Source organism: Pelophylax lessonae (genome assembly GCF_965119305.1).
Source record: "Pelophylax lessonae genome assembly, chromosome: 5".
NCBI lineage: Eukaryota > Metazoa > Chordata > Amphibia > Anura > Ranidae > Pelophylax > Pelophylax lessonae.
The window spans coordinates 398331451-398355524 of record NC_138772.1 but is presented as its reverse complement, the minus strand read 5'-3'; the positions used below and the strand labels follow the sequence as shown (position 1 = coordinate 398355524).

Here is a 24074-nt window from a genome sequence, read left to right as displayed (position 1 = left end):
GAGTTGAAGCTGTTATAGCTGCAAAGGTTGGGCCAACTCAATATTGAACCCTATGGAATAATGCTGGCCATACACTATAGGAAAAATTGTTCAAAATAATTTTCGAAAAATGAACACTCGGCTGTGAGAGCAAACTATAGTGCCATCATTTAATGACTGATAAATCATTCAATGGACATAAATAATCCATTTTTTGTTTGGTTTTTCACATATACCTAGTGCAAACAGTTTGGAAGAAAAGCACATTAACCTTAAATTATCGTTTGTTCGGGAGAAAATTTCCATACTCGTCCTTCCTTTTTTCCTCAAAAAGGTCACAACTGATTACCAATTCATGCCCATTAATCACTTGCCGACCAACCGCCATAGTTTTACAGCGGCAGGTCCGCTCTATTACGCGAAATGACGTACCTGCATGTCGCTTCGTGTAATAGACAGTGGGGGCGCGCAATGGCAGAGGTGCGCATATGTGCGATTGGAGAGGGGGAGCCAATCAGCAGGCCACCGACCACCCGCAAACGCTCCCCATTGAGAAAGAACAGCGGCCTGCCGATGTAAACATAGCAGACCACCGTTCTGTCAGTGATGTTTAGGAACACAGGTCTCTGTGTTGATCTATAGAGTCCATCTCCAACACAGTTAGAAAGCACTCCCTAGGAGCACACTTAACCATTTGACCGTCCCTGGTGTTAACCCCTTCTCTGCCAGTGTCATTAGTACGGCAACAGTGCATATTTTTAGCACTGATTACTGTATTAGTATCACTGGTTCCCTCAAAAGTGTCAGTTAGGTGTCCGATCTGTGCGTCGCAATGTCGCAGTCCTGCTGCAAATTGCCGCCATTACTAGTAAAAAAAAATGACATAAATCTATCCCCTAGTTTGTAGACCTGATAACTTTTGCGCAAACCAATCAATATATAATTAATGGGATTTACTTAAAATATGTAGCAGAATACATAGTGGCCTGAAATGATGGGAATGTTTTATAGCAGAAATTAAAAAAATAATATTTTTTAGTAATGCACCGAAATTTCGGCCTATCCCATTTCGGCCGAAAATGGGTTAAAAATGCCGAAATTAATGGCCGCCCACGAGGAAGGAGGAGGGCGCATCGCAGGTTTGAAAAGTCCCGCCTCTGGCCGGCCGCCCGCCTCTCAATGATGTCCCTACTACTACTACGATCTGTTCATGAATGAACTAACAGACCGGGCGGGAGGACGGGCGAGCGGCCGCTAATAGCTGTAACTATGTGAGCCTTCACTTCCCTGTCAGCGGACGATGTGCAAGAATGAACTGAACTGACACACCGGGCGGGAGGGAGCGGCCGCTAATAACTGTAACTATGTGAGCCTTAACTTCCCTGTCAGCGGACGATGTGCATGAATGAACTGAACTGACACACCGGGCGGGAGGGCGGAGCGGCCGCTAATAACTATAACTATGTGAGAGCTTCACTTCCCTATCAGGCGGGTATCTCCTCTGACAGGGAAGTGAAGGCTTACATAGTTATAGTTATTAGCGGCCGCTCCCCCCCCGCCCGGTGTGTCAGTTCAGTTCATTCATGCACATCGTCCGCTGACAGGGAAGTGAAGCTCTCACATACTTACAGCTATTAGCGGCCGCTCGCCCGCCCTTCCGCCCGGTGTGTGAGTTCATTCATGGACAGATCGTAGTAGTGACATCACCGGAAGGCGGGCCGCCGGCCAGAGGCGCGTCTTTTGAATGAAGGACACCGGAGGAGCACAGTGAGTAGGAGAGGACGTTGAGGCTGGGGGGGGGGGGGGGGGAGGGTGTACTGACGAGAGGGACGCTGAGGCAGGGGGTTAAGATATTGTCACTGCTGGTCACTGATGCATTAGTGACCAACCAGTGGCAGTTAATTAACCCCTTTGTGCTGCATTAGTGCAACCAGTATCACTGCAACCAGTGTTAATTAACACTGATACTGGTTGCCCTAATGCAGCACAAAGGGGTTAATTAACTGCCACTGGTCGGTCACTAATGCATCAGTGACAATACATTAACCCCCTAATGCTGCATAATACAAATACCATTGGTAATTAAATTACCACTTGCCAACCCATCACAGTACATATACTGTGACAGGGTGGCAGCGACTACATATACTGTGACAGGGTGGCAGCGACTACATATACTGTGACAGGGTGGAAGCGACAGGTGTACGTCTCTGCCTGTTTTTGGTGTATGCCCCTCTTCTATCTATTTTAAAATTATTTGGGGGGAAAAGGTCATTTTCGGTTTCGGTTTTCGGCCAAGGGCATCCTGCATTTTCGGCCCAAAATTTTCATTTCAGTGCATCCCTAATATTTTTTTTTTTTTTGTTCAGAATTGTTGCTTTTTTACTGTTTATAGCGCAAAAAATGAAAATCGCAGAGGTGATCAAATACTACCAAAAGAAAGCTGTATTTGTGGAGGGGGGTATCAATTTTTTTTGGGTACAGCGTTTCAAGACCGGGCAATTGTCAGTTAAAATAATGCAAAAAAATTAGCCTGGTCATTAGGGGGGTAAAACCTTCCAGTCAGTGGTGGGATTCAAAAATTTTAGTAACCAGTTCCGACTTTCCCAGCAGAATGACCAGCGTGCCCCCTTTCAATGCACAGTGACCAGCGTGCCCCGCTTTCAATGCACAGTGACCAGCGTGCCCCCCTTTCAATGCACAGTGACCAGCGTGCCCCGCTTTCAATGCACAGTGACCAGCGTGCCCCGCTTTCAATGCACAGTGACCAGCGTGCCCCGCTTTCAATGCACAGTGACCAGCGTGCCCCCCTTTCAATGCACAGTGACCAGCGTGCCCCGCTTTCAATGCACAGTGACCAGCGTGCCCCGCTTTCAATGCACAGTGACCAGCGTGCCCCCCTTTCAATGCACAGTGACCAGCGTGCCCCCCTTTCAATGCACAGTGACCACAGCATTGCCCCCAATGATTGCAGAGTGCCACAGCATTGCCCTCAATCATTGCAGAGTGCCACAGCATTGCCAGTCCTTAAGTGGGTGAAAAACGAACGAACGGTCCAAATGAGCGCATTTCGGCGGATTATTCGTATAGTGCATGGTCAGCATGAGACTAAGATGGCATTAAAGTTCATGTGCGTTTGAAGGCACTGGCAGGCGTCCCAATGACAATGTAGCTGATGGTGCTGGGGGTACACGTTGTCACCTGTCACCATAGAGCCTGCTCCGCCCCCTCAGTGTTGTACACAGGTCCTCTTCACCCGGCCTGCTCCCGCCTCTCCCTGCGCATGCGCAGTATACCCGGCCCTCTGTACCGTCCCGCACAGTGTTTGAACAGGAAGGCGGACATGTTTGTTGAGGGTTGGTGAGGAGGCAGGAGGAGCCTGAGCCGTCAGTCTGTCTGTCCGTCGCCGCCGTGTGTGAGCCCGGGAGGAGGAGGAGGAGGAAGGAAGGAGAGCGCTGTGTGTGTGGAGGAGACATGACGGGGCGGCCCGGCGCTGAGCTGTGAGGTGGAGGAGGACCTGTCATCCGGAGCGCCGCCATCATCACCCCGGGGGCTGGGAGTGGAGGGACGGGCCCTGTGTGTGTCTATGTGTCCGGGGGCCCATGGGGAGGATGCCGGGGCCCAATACATCGCTATACAAGCGGTGAGGGGAGCCGGAGCTCCGCCGCACACCTGAACCGTCCGCTGTGAGGAGGAGGAGGGGGACAGGAGGAGCCGATTCTTGTATCCGGGGTCACCACCATCATCATCATGTCTACCGGGGAGAGCTTCGACTCTCGCTACGCCAAGATCGACGTCATGTTACGGGACCCCAAGTCTGAGGTCAACACCGACTGCCTGCTGGTGAGTGTCCTGTAAGCACACCAACCCCATCACTGGCAGTACAAGGCAGGCCATACACTATACAATCTAGTCCTACAATGTGATTGTCTATTCAAACTGAAGCTGGCCATAGACTATACAATCAGTGCAATCACACAGGGACATGGAGTGCCATTCAGTGTGATGTCATTATCTGCCCCATAGGATGACATTGCATTGGATCGCACCAATATAGCACATGCACTACTTTTCAAAACGCACTGCAACCAGATTGCTTGCTGCTGGGGTTCCATGTGATCCGGTGCTGGTAAACGCAAGGCTTTTGGGATGTCGTTGGGAATCTTTTGACACCCGTAGCAGATCACACACCCAGTGCGTTTGGAAAATGTGCAAGGAACACAGCAGTCTGCTGGGAACCACATCTCAGGCTTGCTATTCAATCTGGTTGTACAATCTATCCTTCAAAGCTATCCTTCATATAAGATCGGGCCAGGGACTATTCATAGGATTCAGATATATTGGGCCAAATGGTTCTTATCTGCTGACACATTCTATGTTTCTATGTAATCTCTTTAAAGCAGAGCTCCACCTAAAAGGGGAAGTTCCACTTTGAGTGCCGGTTCACATTAGTGCAATCACAGAGATCGCAAGTGACTCGGTGCGCACTGCTCCTAAAATGACATGCGATCTCTGTGCGGTGCAAATCTGTATGGCTGAATTCGCACTGCGATCGCACCCAACATGCACAGGACCCTTTTTTTGGTCCGCAGCATAATCGGATCGCATGGTGGGTCACACTAGTGCGATCCGATTCATGTGCGAACTGTCAGATTGCACTGAGATATGCGATCTGATCTGGGGGTGTCATTAACTGCTAATTGACACCCCCAGCGTATCTCATATGGCAGTGTGAACTGCCAGGGGTGCGGATGCCATGCTGGAACACGCTGCATATTCGCAGCGTTCCCGCATCGCAGAAATGTGAACTGGGACTAAAGCAGATTTCCAGACATTTGTTGTTTATTAAAAGTCAGCAGCTACAAAAAGCGTAGCTGGTGACTTTTAATGCCGGTTCACGCTTATGTGATGCGGGAACCCTGAGAACCCACTGCGGGTTCCCGCATTGCACTCGACTCGCAGGTAGGTCACACTGCCGTATGCGAATCACTGGGGGTGTCAATACAAAGTTAACGACACCCCCAGATCAGTTCACTTATCGTAGTGCGAACTGTCAATTCGGACGTGAATTGGATCACATAGGTGTGAACACCAATGCGATCTGATTCTGGTGTGGACCAAAAAGGGTCCTGTGCGACTTTGGTCCGAATGCGATGCCAATTCAGCCCTACAATCTGGCTGAATTCGCAATGCACAGACATCGCATGTGATTTGCAGAGCAGTGCGCTGCAAGTCACTTGCGATGTCTGACATCACATATGTGTGAACTAAATAAACAGCAACTCATCTGTTCCACGATCCAGCGGTGCAGTCACCTCAGCCACTTTCTTCCCGTGTCCTCCCTTGGCGGCACCAGCATCTCTGCTATGGGCATCTGGCTGTGATGGTTTGTAGCTTCCCAGGACGGTGCCCACTGCGCATGCGCTAGCACTCTGACTGGCCCCGAAGTCTTCAAGGACCTGTCATGTGTCCCTGAAGACTACAGGAAGGAGAATTTCAATTTCCGATCACCTAACACAAGTGGGAGCAGGTATCTGTCAAAATCTGGTATCTGCTTCCCCTATTTCTCCCCAAATTCCCCTATTTCTCCCCAAAAGCTCCATTTCACATACAGGAGTCGGGGAGGAGGCCTTAAAGCGGAAGTTCCACGTTTGGATGTAATGCCTCTTAAGCGCTAGCCTCACCCCTTTACACATTTGCCATTTAATTTTTTTTTTTTTTGGGGGTGGGGGGGGGGGGGCGGGAACCTAGTTTTGACAGGTACATGCTCTCACATTTGCTCGGTTCACCTAGGTGATCTAAGCGGAAGTTCTCTCTTTCTGTAGTCTTCTGGGACATATTACAGGTCTCAGAAGATTGCTGGACCAGTGATCAGGCTCAGCACGACTCACAAATGCTCAGTGCGCACCCGGTTATAAAGCTTCAGGCTGTCACAGCCGGATGCCCACAGTTGAAATAACGGGTTGGGTGATGACATCGCTTGGTACTGGTCCCACTTTGCATGAGCCCTAAAATAAGCCATATGTCATACTATCTGTGCAATCTTCTTTACATCTACAATCAACTATGTAGTGCAAAGGTCTGCCAACATTGGTATAAACTCAATAGGTTTATTAGATCTGTCATCCTATAGTTTTGGAAAAATCTAAAGTAAGAATGTAGAATCAGATTGTATAGTGTAAGGCTTTGGGAGATTGCATGGCCAGCTTTAAAGCAAAATTAAACCCATCCATTTATCTGTTTCAAAAAACAGATTTTTGGCATGTGCCGGAAATGGAACACTCCCATTGGTTGTGCTCTCAACCAAACTGTCAAACCATCCAATGGCTGGTGTCCTAACCGATTAGGCGTGCAGCATCATGGGGGTTGTAGAATAAACTGAGGCCAAGATAGCAGCTTCCTTGGCTGAAAACAATAGGAGGTTTTACTTCCACTTTTAAGGAGATTGTACAATCTGATTGTATGATCAGCTTTAAAGTGGTAGGGGGAAAAAAAAGCAATAAATGGGTCCCCTGCAGGTTTTCCACATAATGTTCTAGTATGTACCACATACTAACATGTTATGACACTTGCCTGCAAACGGAGGCCCCGGTGCAGTGCTGTCACTGCTCTCCTGGCGCTTCCATCTTCACTTTCGCTTCCTTTCCAGGGTTTGCAGGGTCTGGCTGTTTGAATGGCCGGGTCCTAGATGACATCACTCCTGCATGGGAGCTGCAGCACAGCGCTCAGCATTGCACAGCATACTGTATGCCCTGGATGTTGATCGTCACTGCGCATGCACAGGGGGTCATCTACTACTGCCAATGTATATATCACCTAAACGGTGCATGTTTAGGGGATATTCATTGTACCTACAGGTAAGATTACCTGCAGCTACAAGTTTAAATACAGGCTTTACTACCACTTTTACCACAATCTCTTGACAGCTGATCGTACAATCTGATTGTACGATCTTCTTGCCATATCCGTTACATTCTCAGTAAAATCTTCTTCAGGTTTTTCAAAATTGTGTAGTCGAAGGATACACGTAAACAACCCATTCAATTTATATCAGTGCAAACAGGCCATTTCACTTCATAGATGGAAAGAAAATTGTAAAATCAGATGGCATGTTATAGATCAGGCATCACTAAATGGCGGACCGGGGTCTGCATCCGGACCCAGTTAATGTTTCATCCGGACCCCTGCAGTCCCACCCTTTAGAATCGTTCCGCCCACAGCCATCATCACCACTGCCAGTCTCACAGAGCCAACAGCTGGAGGCAGGACAGCTATAGACAGAGGGCGGGGGCTATCCAAGTTAACAAGCAGGTGATTGGTTGTGACTCGTGAGGATACAGGGCGGCCATCGCACTAACATGCGATTCGGACCTCTGCTGGAAGAATATATTACTGACTGCACCTTTGTAAATTTTAATTCAATACCCCTGTTATAGATCAAGGGAGGGTTATGTCTCCTGTCGGGTTTATTGCCTTTTTTGTGCCATTGGGGAGATTTCCTGTCACTTCTGGTTTCATAACCACAAAAGGATGTGAGAGGGAATCCCTTTTTGTCACCAGAACTAGTGTCTCCATTGGAAAAACTGCCTTCTATTCCTGTTCTGTTGACAATCCAAACTTTGGATTACCGTATTTTCCGGCGTATAAGACGACTGGGCGTATAAGACGACCCCTCCCCCCTCTAATTTTCATCTACCGGTAATACTTATACTTAGGTTACCTTGGAGATATTATACTCGGCGTATAAGACGACCCCCCATTTTTGGGGGATTTTTTTGAGGTTCAAAAGTAGTCTTATACGCCAGAAAATACAGTATTCTTGCATGATGATAATAGTAAATGGGACAAATAGAATAGATCTCCCTGATGGTGGCCATAAGGGTATGGCCATTATGTATACATAAGGGTATGATCGAGCGATTTGAGGAATCTGGTAATATCATTGAAACTCTGGGTTATTGAACAAAACATCAATTTTTTTCTAATCTGCCTGGATGGAAAATCCAATGATAGGAATGTAGATAATTTGATATGATTGTTAAGGGATACGTTCACCTTTTTTCTAACATGTTACATACATATTAAGGGTGTAACATGTTATGTCATTATCCTTATGACAGGTAACGGGTCTTCTCCACCCACTTGCTGTCACAATCTAAAGAAAACGTGGCAGTGCGGGGCATCGTCAACTCGGCCTTGTCATCCATTCACAGAGTTCTGTAAGTGGGAAAACTACAAGTTCCCACAACCTTTGGGACTGTCGGCTTGTAGTTCGCAGTGAACTGCCTGGGCGCTGTTAAGCACTTTTAATCCATTGTATCTGCCTGGCCGCAATACCTATGATAAATGAGATTTGAGCAGACAGATACATTGAGATATATATATATATATATATATATATATATATATATATATATATATATATATATATATATATATATATATATATATATATATATACATTGACAGTCTGCAGGAGTCCTGCATGGCTCCTGCAATCTGAGGATCGTGGGTGCAATGCTTTCTAGGCTCCAAGTAAAAAACAAAAAATTACTGTGTATATGTGTATATATATTATATAAATAAATACATTTTTTTTTCTCTCACAAAAGTGAGTACACCCCTCATATTTTTGTAAATGTTTTATTTTATCTTTTCATGTGACAACACTGAAGAAATGACACTTTGCTACAATGTAAAGTAGTGAGTGTACAGCTTGTATAACAGTGTAAATTTGCTGTCCCCTTAAAATAACTCAACACACAGCCATTAATGTCTAAACTACTGGCAACAAAAATGAGTACACCCCTAAGTGAAAATGTCCAAATTGGGCCCAATTAGCCATTTTCCCTCCCTGGTGTCATGTGACTCGTTAGTGTTACAAGGTTTCAGGTGTGAATGGGGAGCAGGTGTGTTAAATTTGGTGTTTTCGCTCTCACTCTCTCATACTGGTCACTGGGAGTTCAACATGGCACCTCATGGCAAAGAAATCTCTGAGGATCTGAAAAAAATAATTGTTGCTCTACATAAAGGTGGCCTAGGCTATAAGAAGACTCCCTAAAACTGAACTGCAGCACGTTGGTCAAGACCATACAGTGGTTTAACAGGACAGGTTCCAATCAGAACAGGCCTCGCCATGGTCGACCGAAGAAGTGGAATGCACATGCTCAGCATCATATCCAGAGGTTGTCTTTGGGAAATAGATGTATGAGTTCTGCCAGCATTGCTGCAGAGGTTGAAGGGGTGGGCTGTCAGCCTGCCAGTGCTCAGACCATACGCCGCACACTGCATCAAAGTGGGGCCTCCTCAAATGTAAGGTGGAGGAGCGCAAGGTCTCTAACGTCCACCAGCTCCGTGATGTCCTCATGGAGACGTGGAAGAAGACTCCAGTGGCAACCTGTGAAGCTCTGGTGAACTCCATGCCTTAGAGGGTTAAGGCAGTGCTGGGAAATAATGGTGGCCACACAAAATATTGACACTTTGGGCCCAATTTAGACATTTTCACTTAGGGGTGTACTCACTTTTGTTGCCAGTGATTTAGATATTAATGGCTGCATTGAGTTATTTTGAGGGAACAGCAAATGTACACTGTTATACAAGCTGTACACTCACTACCTTACATTGTAGCAAAGTGTTATTTCTTCAGTGTTGCCACATCAAAAGATATAATAAAATATTTCCAAAAATTTGAGGGGTGTACTCCCTTTTGTGAGATACTGTGTGTGTGTGTTAAATACACATTTTTTTTTTTTTTTTTTTTTTATAAGATGAACTTATCCTTAAGGTCCCTTCCACACTTGTGGACCATTCAGATCTGCCTGTCAGTTTTTCAGGCGGATCTGAACGGATGCCCCATGCATCTCTATGGGGCATCGGATTTCAGCGGAGACATGTCCGCTGACATCCGATCCTTTCCGTCAAATCCGGACTGATGGAAACCCTATTTTAAATCCGTCTGGTGGATCGGATGAGGACGGACAGGCGGTCTGTTGCCATCCGACCCCCCCCCCCCCCCCCCCATAGAGAACAGCGGGGACCTGACAGATCTGTCTCCGCACACAGCGTGGAGACAGAGCTGCCATCCGCCGCCGACGGACTCCAAATGTGAAAGTGGACTTAGGCGTATGCGCATCAAATGATCTGTCTAATTGTATTTCTGTTCAGAATTCAGGAAATCTATTTTGTCAATACGAACGTGTATAAAATTGTTCTGTGTGTGGCTACCATTACAGGGACACAGACAGCAATAAGAACCTGTTAGATGTTCTAACCCCTCACCGCTCTATAGGACTACAAATAAAGTTTTCCCTTTAGCTATACTTGGAAGAATAAGAATGGCCTCCATCTGCATAGTGATAGTGGGTCTCCTATTCTATGTTTTCTGGGCTCATGTTGTTCTGCTGTACTAAATCTAGATTCTAGTAGTTGGACCAGTTTCACACTTGATCAGGAGCGTTCCTGAGAAAGTGTTTCACATTGCTCAGGTGTGAATGGGGCCTTGTTGCAGTATGATGTATGGTCCATATAGAGAGGGAATACTTTTACTCAGCACTATGAATGAGCTGAGGTGTGTACAGATCTTACTCCAAGCCTGCCAGGAAGCTTACCTGACTGGTCTAATCATCTGTGGCCAGGGTGTTCCCTGCTCTGCAGCCGAAAATGTACAAGGGGCATGTTTACATACAGCTGTGAGGCTGGACATTTCTTGGCTATTTGATTGGTCCAATACAGTGACTGCTTTCTGATAATGTTACTTAGGTGGAGTTCAAACTAGGATCCGAGCATGCCCTAGCTCATCCCCACTTGCAACCATTTTAACAGTGCAACACCTGCGAGGTCCCTGCCAACATGGACATCTTCTACTTGGCTTCTTCCAGATGTGGGTTCTTAAACTATGTTGATTGGCTAGCCGGGGAATGTTACTCTCATGCATGCATACGGGAGTAATTTGTTCCCGTGCCAAGAATGTACCCTGAGCTGTACATTCTAATGTAGGTTGTGAATATGCAGGTGCACTTCGTTCAATACAGAAGAGAGCTAGCACAGCAATAAGGAACCCACCAGCTCACTGATTTTTAGTGTGTCTACTGTAACCACTTGCCTACCGGGCACTTTCACCCCCTTCCTGCCCAGGCCAATTTTCAGCTTTCAGCGCTCTCACGCTTTGAATGACAATTGCGCGGTCATGCTACACTGTACCCATATGACATTTTTATCATTTTTTTTCACACAAATAGAGCTTTCTTTTGGTGGTATTTAATCACCTCTGGGTTTTTTATTTCTTACAAAAAAAAAGAAAAAAGACAGAACATTTTGAAAAAAAAAGTTGTTATTTTCTGTGAGTAAATTTTGAAAATAAATACATTTTTCTCCTTCACTGATGTGCGCTGATGAGGCTGCACTGATGAGGTGGCACTTATGGGCACTGATGAGGAGGTACTAATATGCCGCACTGCTGGGCGCTGAGGGGTGGCACTGCTGGGCGCTGAGGGGTGGCACTGCTGGACACTGACGGGTGGCACTGATGGGCAGCACCATCAGTGCCCATAGTGCGGCTAGTCAGTGCCTAGATGAGCAGGCACTGATGGGCACTGACTGGCAGCACAATGGGCACTGATGGCGGGCACTGATGGTGGGCAGTTATGGCATTTTATTTCCCTCTTGTGTAATCCGGGCACTGGTGATCAGTGCCCTGATTACATTTCTCTGTGTCCCCTAACCGCTGATCGGCTCTCCTCCTCCTCACACGCAGTCTCTGTGTGAGGAAGGAGAGCTGGCAATGAGAGATGATCTCATATGTTTACGTTTGAGATCATCTCTCATTTGATGTTCCGATCGCGTGGCAAATGGCTGCTGTGATTGGCCATTCACCATGATCTGAATTACATGCGATCTCTGTGATCGCACTAATGTGAACCAGACCTCAAAGCGTTTTGTGAATTGGCTTGTAGTTTTCAATGAACTATCATGGCGCTTTGGTAGTTCATTGGTTCTTCCTGTCAGGGTGTATCATTTTGCTCCTATCAGGTATAAGCAAGCAGATGCACTTGGAAGTCTGCAGGAGCCCTGCATGGCATCAGTGATCTGCTGGTTCAATGCTTTACAGTGGGTAGAATTTTATTGCTATCTGTATCTATCCTCCTTGTCTTGTGTACTCTTATCACAGAGAATGAAAGTGATAACTTGAACAGTAATAAAGGGGAAGTCTTCCAATGAGGAAGCTTGTTCTGGTGACATTCAGGGATTCCCTCACTTTCTGTTTTGACTTTGTGTAAGAAAATTAAGGGGAAACCCCCCCCCCCCCCAACAGAATACAGGTGAATGATGGGAGCTATAGCTCTCCCTTACTATTAAAACATTTGCCTTTTAGTTTATTGAGCTGGCCATGTACTGCTCAAAACATTTGTCCACTTATGAAATTTTGATAAATGGGTGGCCATGTTGGGATTTTCCTGCTTGATATAATTTGATTAAAAAAAACAAACCTAAGGTGCTATGTGGAAAGGTATCTGCAAATAGTGGCTGCATCCAATCAGATGCAGTTCGAGTATTCTGACAGCTGTCAGCTCTGGCTGTCAGGATACAATCTAAGCAGCAGGAAATTTCTCCTTCCAAGTGGAAGTGTGGATGGGGGATATCTATTCGTTTTATTTCGAACTGCAGGCTAAATAAAAAAAAATGATGAATAACTTTATGTGCAGCCTTGGGATCAGAGTGGTATTCTATGGCAAGTAAATGCTTTTTTCTTTGCAGGTACAAGTTTTATTGGCCTTTTTTTAGTTTTGAGTAAGGGTCAATTTTAAAGGCCCATTCACTTTTTTTTTTTTTTTTTTTCACACTTGGTGACTTTGGATTGTCAGCAAAATTTCTGCAATTCTGGCCATGATTCGTGTTTGGGTGCTATTCATTCTTACGGGCACCCCAAATGGTGCGTTTTTACTGGGATTGTCGTGAAACAAAACCTGTGAAAATTGCAGCAAAACGCAGGTTAAAAAAGCACACCTGGCTCTGTGCTAAAATCTGGTACATGAGCTTCTTTAGCATGTTTTTGAAGTGGAGGGAGGCCCATTCAAAATAGTGCCACATCAAAAACGCGTGAAAGACGTGGTGGCGTTGCTTAGGTGTGAACGGGGGTCGGTTGATGCACTTACCTGCTGAGAGCTGCAGCAGAAACTGACGCTGATTGGCCTTAATCACCAGTGTGAATGTAGCCTAAGAAGGTGATGGAGGTAGTATTGCTTTGAAATCTCCCAACAGCATTGTATCGTTGTGGACAGAGTACAGACGGTCCCCGGGTTACAAACCAGATAGGATCTGTAGGTTTGTAAGTCGGAACAGGTAAATTTCTTTAAGTTTAGCTCCAGCCAAAAGAATACATTTATTTTTGGTGGATAGCATAGGGAAGGGTTAACACCCCTGTACCATTGTTTTGCTGTCTGTACCCCTGTTCAGAAGATTTCACCTCACTTTCTGTTCCTATGACAACTGGATTTTGAAAATTTTGGGTTGTTGTGGAAACAAGGATTGGTGATAAAGCTTCCCATGAGAACTCTTACAGGAGTGAATTTCCCTTCCTAGGGGGAGATTTCTCCTCACTTCCTGTTGTTCCCCTCCGTTTGTAAGTAGGAGTCGTTTGTAAGTCGGATGTTTATAACTCGGGTAGTCCGCCTGTATGCTGATATTTCATATAGACTTCAAATACGTGACAAAATAAAGACTAGTTGCAGAATACACTTATTTTTTTTTTTGAGATAAAAGGTTGTAACCATAACGATTAAAAGCAGTGTTATATGGCCTGTCCTAACCATCAATTGTGATAGGTTGGTACTATTTTTACAGGTGTTATCCAAATATAATATTTCCTTCTATAGTAGTCCCTTTTTTTACAAATCTCATTGTATTCAGCTGAAAATAACTTTTATGAAAATAAGGATTGTTCTCCTGGTGTTTCTGATTGGTGAGTGAACCTATAGTCACTTTAAATCCTTGACTTTTTTTTTTTTTTTTTTCCTTACCTGGTTTTGTTTTGAATTGCTGCTTCAGTCTTATCTATCCTGCGTATGTTTATAGTTATGGGGCCACTGGCAATGGCAGGGCAAAGATAAGCCAGAAGGTGACAGCAGTGACATGGGATGGGAGTTTGACATGTACTTAGCGATAAGTAAGCTATAATGGAGGCAGCCACTTGACTTGGCATGGGGTTTGTGCTGGGAACAATGCTGCTAGCTTGACTTGTTGCTATTTACACATTGGCGGTTTTTTGCAGTATAACAATTCAATGGTATTCCTGCCAATCGCTTGGAGATTAAATATTGTCCTCTTAGAGAAAAATAGGCAAGTATTTCACTATAAGCCTGTGAGGATAATTGTTATTTCTAAGTAGGATTGCCTGAACAGGTTTAGAACTGGCAGAAGAGACAGTTGGCTATTTGCAATAATTCTGACACTTAGGTAACATGGAAAGTATGCTGTATCTGAATGCACAATGGATAACCAGCTTTATCATTGTGTTTAGGAGAATGATCAAGTACACTTACAGTCTACATCTACAAGCAAAGAGTTAAATGAAGCTTGTACTAAGCAAAATATGGAGACCGGTCAATTTTGACCTCTCCTGAAAAGTTAATTTGTTTGGGTGTCACACTGATTTATTGGAGGCAGTACTTCTGAACCTTTCTGAAGGGTGTTAGCGGGCAATATTCATATTTCCCTGAGCATAAGTTTGTTTAACCAAAAACCCATTGGTGTGGGATGGGGTGGCAGTTGTAGGTAAAGCTGACCGTTTGAGTGAATTTTGGATGGTTTCTCATAAACCAGGCAGATTTTGATGTTTTGGTGGCCCTATTGGCACTAGAGCTGGTAGGAAAATTGTTGGCTCAGCAAGGCCTTCATGCAATCAGATAAGGGCACTGTTTTAGTAATACTGTCTGCCGCTGGTGCCGGCTAAGAAATAAAAAAGCTGCAGTGGGAAATTCATCCTTCTGTGCTGGTTAGCATGGATGGAAGAATCGTATAACTTCAGAAGGCCTCAGTATGAATCTAGGGGTGTAAGGGCAGCTTTAGATTGGGTTTAGGGCTGCACGATATTGGGGAAAAAAGTATATTGCGATATTTCGTTTTTAACGATATATATCGCGATATTTCTCCAGACAGTCTCCGGAGGAGGGATCAGTTAGCAGAGCTCAGCTTTCTGCCAGGGGATCCACCACACACGTAGTTCTCCCGCCCGAGCCTTGTGTCGGAGCCAGAGTGTCGGTAGCAGCCTGCCTTTGTCCCGCGGTGCTCCTCCGGCATTGCTCCAGACGTCTCTCCCCCCTCTCCTGCTGCACGTAGCCTCTCCGCCGCCATGCAATCTGCCCCGTACTCCAGCCCTCCCAGCTCTCCCTCTTAGTCAACAGCCGACCATTACTCCGCCCATTGTCTCTCCATTGAAAAACATTACAGCCTGATCCCGTCCCCGATGCAGCCAGGAGAGACAATGGGCGGAGCAGGGCGGAGTAATGGTCGCTGGATACTAGAGGCAGAGCTGGGAGGGAAGTGTGGGACGGATACAATCACTGGGAGCCCTCCTCCTCCCCGCCCTGCCTAATGCCTGAAATATCGTGGCTTCGGCGATATGAATATCGCCCGTGCCTGCAGAACGATAGTCGATATCACATCGACTATCGTTCAGCCCTAATTGGGTTAGAGAGTTGGGGAGGGCGAGCTTGCACGTCAAACATTTATACCTTCCGTTAAGGCAGGCTGTGCACGGAGCAAACTTCTTTTCTGCAACTAAAGGTTGCAGGAAAGAAATTGGCTCGATTCCCCCATCAAAACAGTGTTGATGTGGGAATCCCTCCTGCCGGGCCATTGTCTTCTCCTGGCAGGGGAAGCTGTCCCTGTTGGGCCATTGTCTTCTCCTGGCAGGGAAAGCTGTCCCTGTTGGGCCATTGTCTTCTCCTGGCAGGGGAAGCTGTCCCTGTTGGCCCATTGTCTTCTCCTGGCAGGGGAAGCTGTCCCTGTTGGGCCATTGTCTTCTCCTGGCAGGGGAAGCTGTCCCTGCCGGGCCATTGTCTTCTCCTGGCTGGGGAAGCTGTCCCTGCCGGGCCATTGTCTTCTCCTGGCAGGGGGAGCTGTCCCTGTTGGGCCATTGTCTTCTCCTGGCAGGGGAAGCTGTCCCTGCCGGCATAAGACAGTGATTATTGCTAGCAGCTATAGCAGCCGCTAGAGATAATTGCTGGTAAAACCCGGCATGTTGGTTGTCCCCAAGTTAATGGACCAATTAACTTGGTACCTCCAAGCCTGCCCATACACAGTTGGGAACAGTTTTTTCAGGAACCACCTGAGATTTGAACCTTGCTTGGCTTGCCTAAAGTGGAATGCCCCTAAAACAACATGGAGGAGCTGATAACATTGTTTGAGATTTCAGTTTTCCTACAAAGGGTACCGGGTTTCTGGCAGGATCAACAGGTTTTTTTTTCTGTAGTTTCAGTTGTAACTTAGACTGGAAAAGAATGCTAATGCTACCACCCAAAATGAGTTGTAAGCTACAATATATGATGTTTTTGGCTTTAGTCTGTACAGCCAATAGATGACCGGTTTCAGTGGTCTTCCTTCTCTGTAATTGCTGACACTCCAAGAAGCTACTTGTCAGGAAAAGCACTGCACTGTGTTCACATAAGTACCAGTACAGTGAGAATAATGAAAAGCCCTACCTTCTAATAAATGCATCACTGGAGTTTATTCACAATGTTTTGTAAGAGCGAGCTTTGTTAGTCTCTGAGCCCTTTGAAGTTCTTCCTACAGTAAGTTTCTGTGCCTGTGTGACATTGAATGATCTGCACTGTATATTCTCAGGGGCTGTGCGGTTCATTTGTGTTACTTTGTCTGATGCTGAAACAGGAAGAGTCAGCTGTCAGGCCATCTTACCTCATCAGTATGTCATACTTCTTCATTGAAGGAGAAGGTGGTTAGAAATTTGCTGAGCTTTTCATAATGCAGGTTTGTACCGATGCCTCAGTTACTTAGTAAACGTTTTTTGTGTTGCTTCATCCTCGACCTTTAGCATGCAGCGTTACATTGTACACTCCAGAGCTTCCATATGTGCTACAGGGTATTGGAATACACATGTGAAAGAGGCTGAATGGTGTGTTTTAGGTTAAGGTCACATGTAAGCGTTTTTCTGCTCTAGGATCAGCTCAAACGCCCAACAAGACAAATCCTACTTCTTTCAGCGGCCCCTGTTCATATCTGAGCGTTTTGACATTTTAAGCAAAACGCCCAAAGCTCAAAAAAGTACATGAGCTTCTTTTTGGGCAGATTACAGGCATTTTTATTTTTTTCCATTGGTCACTTGTCAACCTCAAAACGCCTGCACAATACTGTATATTATGAGCTAATCATTATAAATGTCTCTCTCACATTCATAAGGCCTCATTCACATCCTTGCCTCATGTAAGGGCCAATTATACCTGCCAGCATTCTCATAGCTGTTAGGGCTCTTTAACACAGGCGGACCGTTCAGATCCGCCTGTCCGTTTTTTTTGGCGGATCTGAACAGTCCCTCCATGCATCTCTATGGGGCATCAGATGTCAGCGGAGACATGTCTGCTGACACCCGATCCGATCCGTAAAATCTGGACGGATGGAAACCCTATTTTCCATCCGTCCAGCGGATCGGATGGGATCGGATAAGAACGGACTGACGGTCCGTTCCCATCCGATTCCCCCATAGAGATCTATGGGGCGGTGACAGCTGTTCTCTGCACACAGCGCGGAGAACAGCTGTCATTCTCCTGCTCAGCGGGGGATCGGCGGCTCGATCCCCCGCTGAGAAAAGCGGAGTCCGTTTGATGGACACACTGTGTGAAAGGAGCCTAAGGGTGTGTTTGAAACCATGCACTTGCCCGGGTGTCCCATAGGGCGCAGTTGCTGGCACGGTGATAAACACACCTGTGCATCCCTGTGTTGCCAAATATTGCCCTGCATGGGGCACAGATTGAAACACCCCATGTAAACGAGGCTTCAGACCCCGTTCACACTGGGGCGACCTGTCAGGCGACCTGGTCACCTGACAGGTCGCCGTAGGTCACCTGCCATAGAGAAGCTTTGGACACGTTCTAATAGGAGCGACACAAGTCGCTCCAACTTAGAAAAAGGGTCCGAAGCTTCTTTGGGGCGACCTGGAGCGACCTGCATTGACTTCAATGATATGAAGTCCGTGCCGGCCGCTCCGAGGTCGCGGTGCGAGCTGCGCACTGCCACCTGTGAGGTCGCCCCGGCAAGTCGGATCGCCCCAGTGTGAACGGGGTCTTAGTCTGCAAAGGACTTCATGATAAAAACAAAAAGCTGTTCATTTTAGAGCAACAAAAGGTAGGAATATTCTTTAGTTTGTTAAAACCCCTGCAAAGTGCGTTGATCTTCCAGAGGGGATTGCTTTTTTTTTTTTTTTCTTAACAAAAGTGGAGTTATTCTTTTTAAAAAGGAACTTTACCATACTGCATTTAAAATACATAAATTAGTCATTGTCTCAATATGATATTTAAAAAAAATATATATTTACTAGTCCATTAACCTACCGTTGTCTTCCTTGCAGGCCAAGTTCTTTTTGCGCTGCGGTTTTTCTTCTTGAAGTTCCGGTTTGAGGAGATTCCATGCATGCAGACATGACTGTTGTGGGTCTTTGGTCTCTGCAAGGTATAAGTGACCTGGCAGTGACCACTGGCATGTCTAATTATGCTATATATCTGGTAAAGATCTACTGCATTTCTGCATTGCAAGAGATCTTGCGCATCTTCAGACAAGCCACAGGTCTCTGCATTGGGATGTTTGACATGGGCTTCCCAGGTGGCAGTTGGTGGCCATCCCTGCACTGACCTTGCTTAGGCAGCCCATTCATGTGCTTTTTTTTTTCCCATCCACACACACAAATCTCTCCGGCAGAGTTATTTATTGTTTTCTAACAGTGGGGAGATTTTTCCTGCCCTCAGAATACACTGATCAGTGCTACTTTCTATAGCCAGCGGCAAATATCAGGAAAGACCCGACAGGCTGGTTGTACTGTTGGTAGATCCACTTCTGTACAATCGGCCTGCCCATACATGGATCAACATTCGGCCTTTCCCAGCTGAACTGGATGAATTTCAATCCATGTATGACCCGCTTTAGATGAGAAATCGGGGAAGCGGCATTTCAAAACAATAATAGTCTCCTAAAATAAACCTTTTCAGTTTACCACTTCATCTCTGAAATATTTAACCCCCTTCATGACCAGGCCATTTTTTTGCTATTCAGTGCTGCTCTACTTTAACTAACTGGCTATTACGTGGTCGTGCAATGCTGTACTCAAACACATTATATATATATATATATATATTATTATTACAAAAACAGAGATTTCTTTTGGTGATATTTGATCATCACTGGATTTATTTATTTTTTCCATTTTTAAATGAAAAGTGATCGCAAAATGTGAAAAAAAACACAAATATTTTTTACTTTCTGCTTTAAATATATCCAATAAAAAAACCTAAAACTTATTCAATAATTTAGGCCAAAATGTATTCTGCTCCATGTCTTTGATTTAAAAAAAAAAAAAAAAAAAAATCCCAAGAAGTGTGTTTGGTTTGCGTGAAAATTAAAGCGCCTACAAACTATGGTGTGTGTGTATATATACTGTAATTTCTGTTTTTTTTACTACTGGTGGTGAACAAGATTTATAAAGGAACTGATACTGCGGCGATCAATCTGACACTGGCACTAGGAGGAACTAACTGCCACTGACATCGCCAGTGACATTAATATAGTGATCAGTGATAATGCTATACACTGTACCGATGACATTGGCTGGGAAAGGGTTAACATCTAGGGTGGTCAAGGGGTTAAATATGTGCCTAGCTATGTGTAATATGTTTAAAGTGCGCTGCTTTTACTAACTGATCTCTGTTTCCTATCACCTGCTTTGCAGGGATGAGAAACAGTCCCCTTCCTACAGAGCCCTGTGTTGTTTACCAACACAAGAGCTCTGGGCTGTGATTGCATACAGCGGATCAGCATGTCCTGGCCATCAATCATTGGCTGGGACTTGCTGACAGGCTCCCGCTGTGTACAAACCCGGAAGTATACAGTGACGTATGGGTACTTCGCTTTGCCTACAGCAGCAGTTTGCCCGCAGTACATTGTGGCGGGCAGCAAGGGGTTAAGCAGCTGCTCCAAACAAGCCATTATGGCGCTATTTCTATGGCAAGTTTTGCTGGCTTGCTACTGACTGTGTTTTCATATAGCTTGGATTGTGAGCTTCTCAGAATAGACACAATTATAGCTAAATTCCAGGCAAAGAGCCAAATGCACAAAAATACATACACATTTCTCTGTGCTATAAGTTTCCTGCAATTAGAGAAAAATTAATGTTTATTTGCTAGAAATGCACTCGCTGCCTCCAATTTTTTTGTGGATTGTGCGTTGTCATTCCTCCCACTGTCTTTTATTCTAAGATCTCAATCACATAAAGGGAGTCTAGTCCAAAAGATAAAATGGCTGCAATGCGTGTAATATGTATATCTTTCTGTGATTTGTCTGCTCCCTCTAGTGGATATAATGCAGTACATTCCTGATTGGGGTATTTCAGGAAAAAGCCACATTGTGGCCACTAGGGCTGCTACTAATAATTATTTTCATAATCGATTAGTTGGCCGATTTATTGTTTCGATCGACTAATCGGATAAAAACCTCATAAAAAAAAAAAAGGTTGGTGTATAATTTAGCTAATATTCTTGAATATCTATATGCAGTGGTAAATCTAAATATCCAGCTATACTCTGAGACAGATAAATGTATTATTGGAGGTTTAAATGTGGTACATAGACTCAGAGACCAACATTTTTTAAAATTTGAAAAGACCTAAAACACACTTTTTTGCAAATTTTCAGACCGGATTGGTATAGAATATTCATGATAGACTCCCTTATACTTGATACAAGCTCCCTGTGCCTACTGTCACTTATGCTGGCCATACACAAACTACATTTTTAAAAACATTCATCCGATTTTACAACCATTAGTGGGGTCCATTTGGTGTTCGTTGTCAACCACAGTGACAGGAACATTCGAAGGACTTAAATGGAAAACTTCTCGATCAAACAAATCTTCAAATAGTGTATGTGGTTTTTGCTCAGGAGTTATATTCATTTTAAAATTGAATGTTAAAGGCAAGTGTAATTTTCAAACACTTGTCCATTCAGGCTCCGTTCACATGTGAGCGTATGGATCGCGGGCAGAACCGAGCTCTTGTACTTCTTTGGAGCGTATTGCGTCCCGCGATTTTGTTTGCGCGATATTGCCGCGATTCGGCAGGCGGAAATCGCGGCAACATCGCTCGGCGTTTGGGGGGCTATTGCAAATCAACGGGCAACGCTAGGCGTCCCGCGATTTGCAATAATCTCCGGATCGCGGGCGGAACCGCAGCGATTCTGCCCGCGATCCAAACGCTGACATGTGAATGCAGCCTCAACAAATATACAAATCATTTTTGTATAAATATAGATGCAAATATTTTTGTCCACAAATACAATAAAGACCTTTAGTAGCAGCAGCATGCTTTTTTTTATCACCTGTCATGATGGGGTTAAAAAAAAAAATAGCCCTTTATAGCAAAAAAACAGCAGATAAATCACTACTGTAATATAATTATAATTTCTACTGTGAAACAGTGAAAGTATTTATATCTTGTATAATGTGTATGTATATAAAAAATATGCCCGGAAGTCGGATATGCAGACATGAAGCTATATAAAGGGTGGATAAATACATTTATATATTAAAGTAGTACTAACAGCTGAGACTTTTTTTTTTCATGGATATAATAATTTTAAATATAATGCACAATATTAGTAAACTTTTACTCAAAGGCCCCGTTCACACTGGGGCGACGCTACTTCCCAGGGCGACCTCACAGGTCACGGCGCGCTGCTCGCACCGCGACCTCGGAGCGGCCGGCACGGACTTCATAACATTGAAGTCTATGCAGGTCGCTCCAGGTCGCCCCAAAGAAGCTCCGGACCCTTTTTCTAAGTCGGAGCGACTTGTCGCTCCTATTAGAATGGGTCCGCAGCTTCTCTATGGAAGGCGACCAGGTCGCCTGACAGGTCGCCCCAGTGTGAACGGGGGCTAAATGTAATTGTAATGCCTTATATCACCTCTGGTCTATCAGCCCCCACCTTCTCTGGGTTCAGATGCTCATCTTCCCTGCACAGAGCCCTTAAAGTGATTGTAAGCAAGGTAAAAAAAAAACTCTGACTTTAAATTCACTTGGTTCCTTCTCTTGCCCAGGACTACATTTCCCATGAGGCATTGCTCCTCACACATTCAGAAGTTCTCTGCCATCTACTGACATGTAAAGACGGTGTACTGTGCTGTATGTGCGTTGCACTGTATTTTCTGATATGTAAACAAAAAATGCATTCTGTATGCAGGACAACTAATCGTCTGACTGATCGATTACGAAAATAGTTGACAACTATTTTCATAATTGATTAGTTGTCGATTAATCGATTAGTTGTTTCAGCCCTAGTGGCCACTATATGGGCTCTTTCACACGGTCCGCCTCCTTAGGCGGATCCGTGCTGCTCAGCGGGGATCGATCCCCGCTGAGCCGGCGGATGACCGCTCCGTCTCTGCTTGCAGTATGGAGAGGGAGGTGTCAGAGCCCCCGCTGCTCTCTATGGGTGATCGGATGAGAGCGGACTGCCTGTCCACTCTCATCCGATCCGATTCCCCAGGACGTATGGAAAATAGGGTTTCCATCCATCCGGATTTCACAGACAGGATCGGATGCGGATAGCAGCGGATCTCAGCGGACATGTCACCGCTGACATCCGCTGCTCCATAGGGCTGAATGGGCATCCGATCAGATCCGCCTAAAAAAACTGACAGGCGGATCTGATCGGAACGACCGTGTGAAAGAGCCCTATGGAGCTGGCGATCATTGCAAACAAGACCCATTACAGCTATTATTTGTGAGGGCTGTGTGAATGCTTGAGGCTTGGTTCACACCATTGCGTTCCGGGTGGCTGGCGTAATCAATGCAATTCTGCCCACAATTCCAAATTGCCGCAAAATGGAACTTCTTTTGGGCGACAGACGTCCCACGATTCTGTTTGCGTGATATTACTGGGTTTTGTAGGCTGACAATCATGGCAAAAATCGTTCTGCGATTGGGGATGTCATTGAAGGTAACGGGAATCCCAAGAGCGTCCCGCGTTTTGCGGCGAGGATACAGGACTGCAATGAATTTATACAATCCTAATAGATTTTTTTTTTTTTTTTTTGCACTCTTCAAACAAATGGAACAAAATGCTTCAAAAAAGGAGCGAATAAGAGAAATTCATTGTTGGGGTTTACATACAGTTCAGGCATCATAGCTGCATGGTTCCCACCCTAACCCCTTCTGAGTGCAAGAGGCTGATTTCAAGTCAAATTTAAGTACTATAAATATATTTCAGTTTGATAGGACAGCTGTACCTGTGATTTCATTCCTTGTCCTAGCAAACCTTGACATCTACTTACCTTGTTCCTCATCCATTCATCTTTACTGTGTTGCTATGTCTTGCACCTCACAGCTTTTGCAACAGAAGCGTCCCCACTCCCTTTTTCCTCTCAATGTGCACAAATGTAATGGCCTCCTTCATTCCTATGCATAAGCTTTATTCATGGAAGCCTCCAGCAGAGTATGGCTTACCACAGGAATGAAGGGGGCTGTAGCATGCATCAAGAGTAAGATGGCTTGTGTGGTGCCAGGCATGGCTGCACGCTGAAGGTCTCTGGATTAAAGGAGAAGGTAAGTATTTGTCCAGGTAAGCAACTTTTAGGGGGAATGAGGGAAATTAAAGTAGTAATAATGTCAAAATCAAAAATGTAATCTATTGCAGCTTTACCAATCATTGGGCATAATGGCTGCATCAATTTTTTTTTTTCTATTTCTTCCGTCTTTCTTCCCCTTTTTTTTTTTTTTTTTTTTCCTTTAGGCTTTTTTCCCCTCCTGTTTTCATCTGGTGATCTGGCCAAGTATTACACCTCTTGTAGAGTGCCACCACTCTGGATGAATGGGCAGCAGCATT

General features: G+C 45.2%; 1 protein-coding gene across 2 annotated transcripts in view; it reads left to right on the top strand.

Annotated features, from left to right (window-relative positions):
• The first annotated feature begins 3281 nt into the window (after nucleotides 1-3281).
• Nucleotides 3282-24074, top strand: part of ROCK1 (Rho associated coiled-coil containing protein kinase 1) — a 321787-nt gene continuing 300994 nt past the window's right edge. For both annotated transcript variants that reach the window (XR_014225300.1, XM_082258424.1), the window contains exon 1: nucleotides 3282-3822. Coding sequence is in view for 1 of the 2 variants with exons in the window: in XM_082258424.1 (XP_082114550.1) it covers nucleotides 3730-3822 (93 nt within the window). In the remaining variant the exon portion in view is untranslated. The remainder of the gene's footprint in view (nucleotides 3823-24074) is intronic.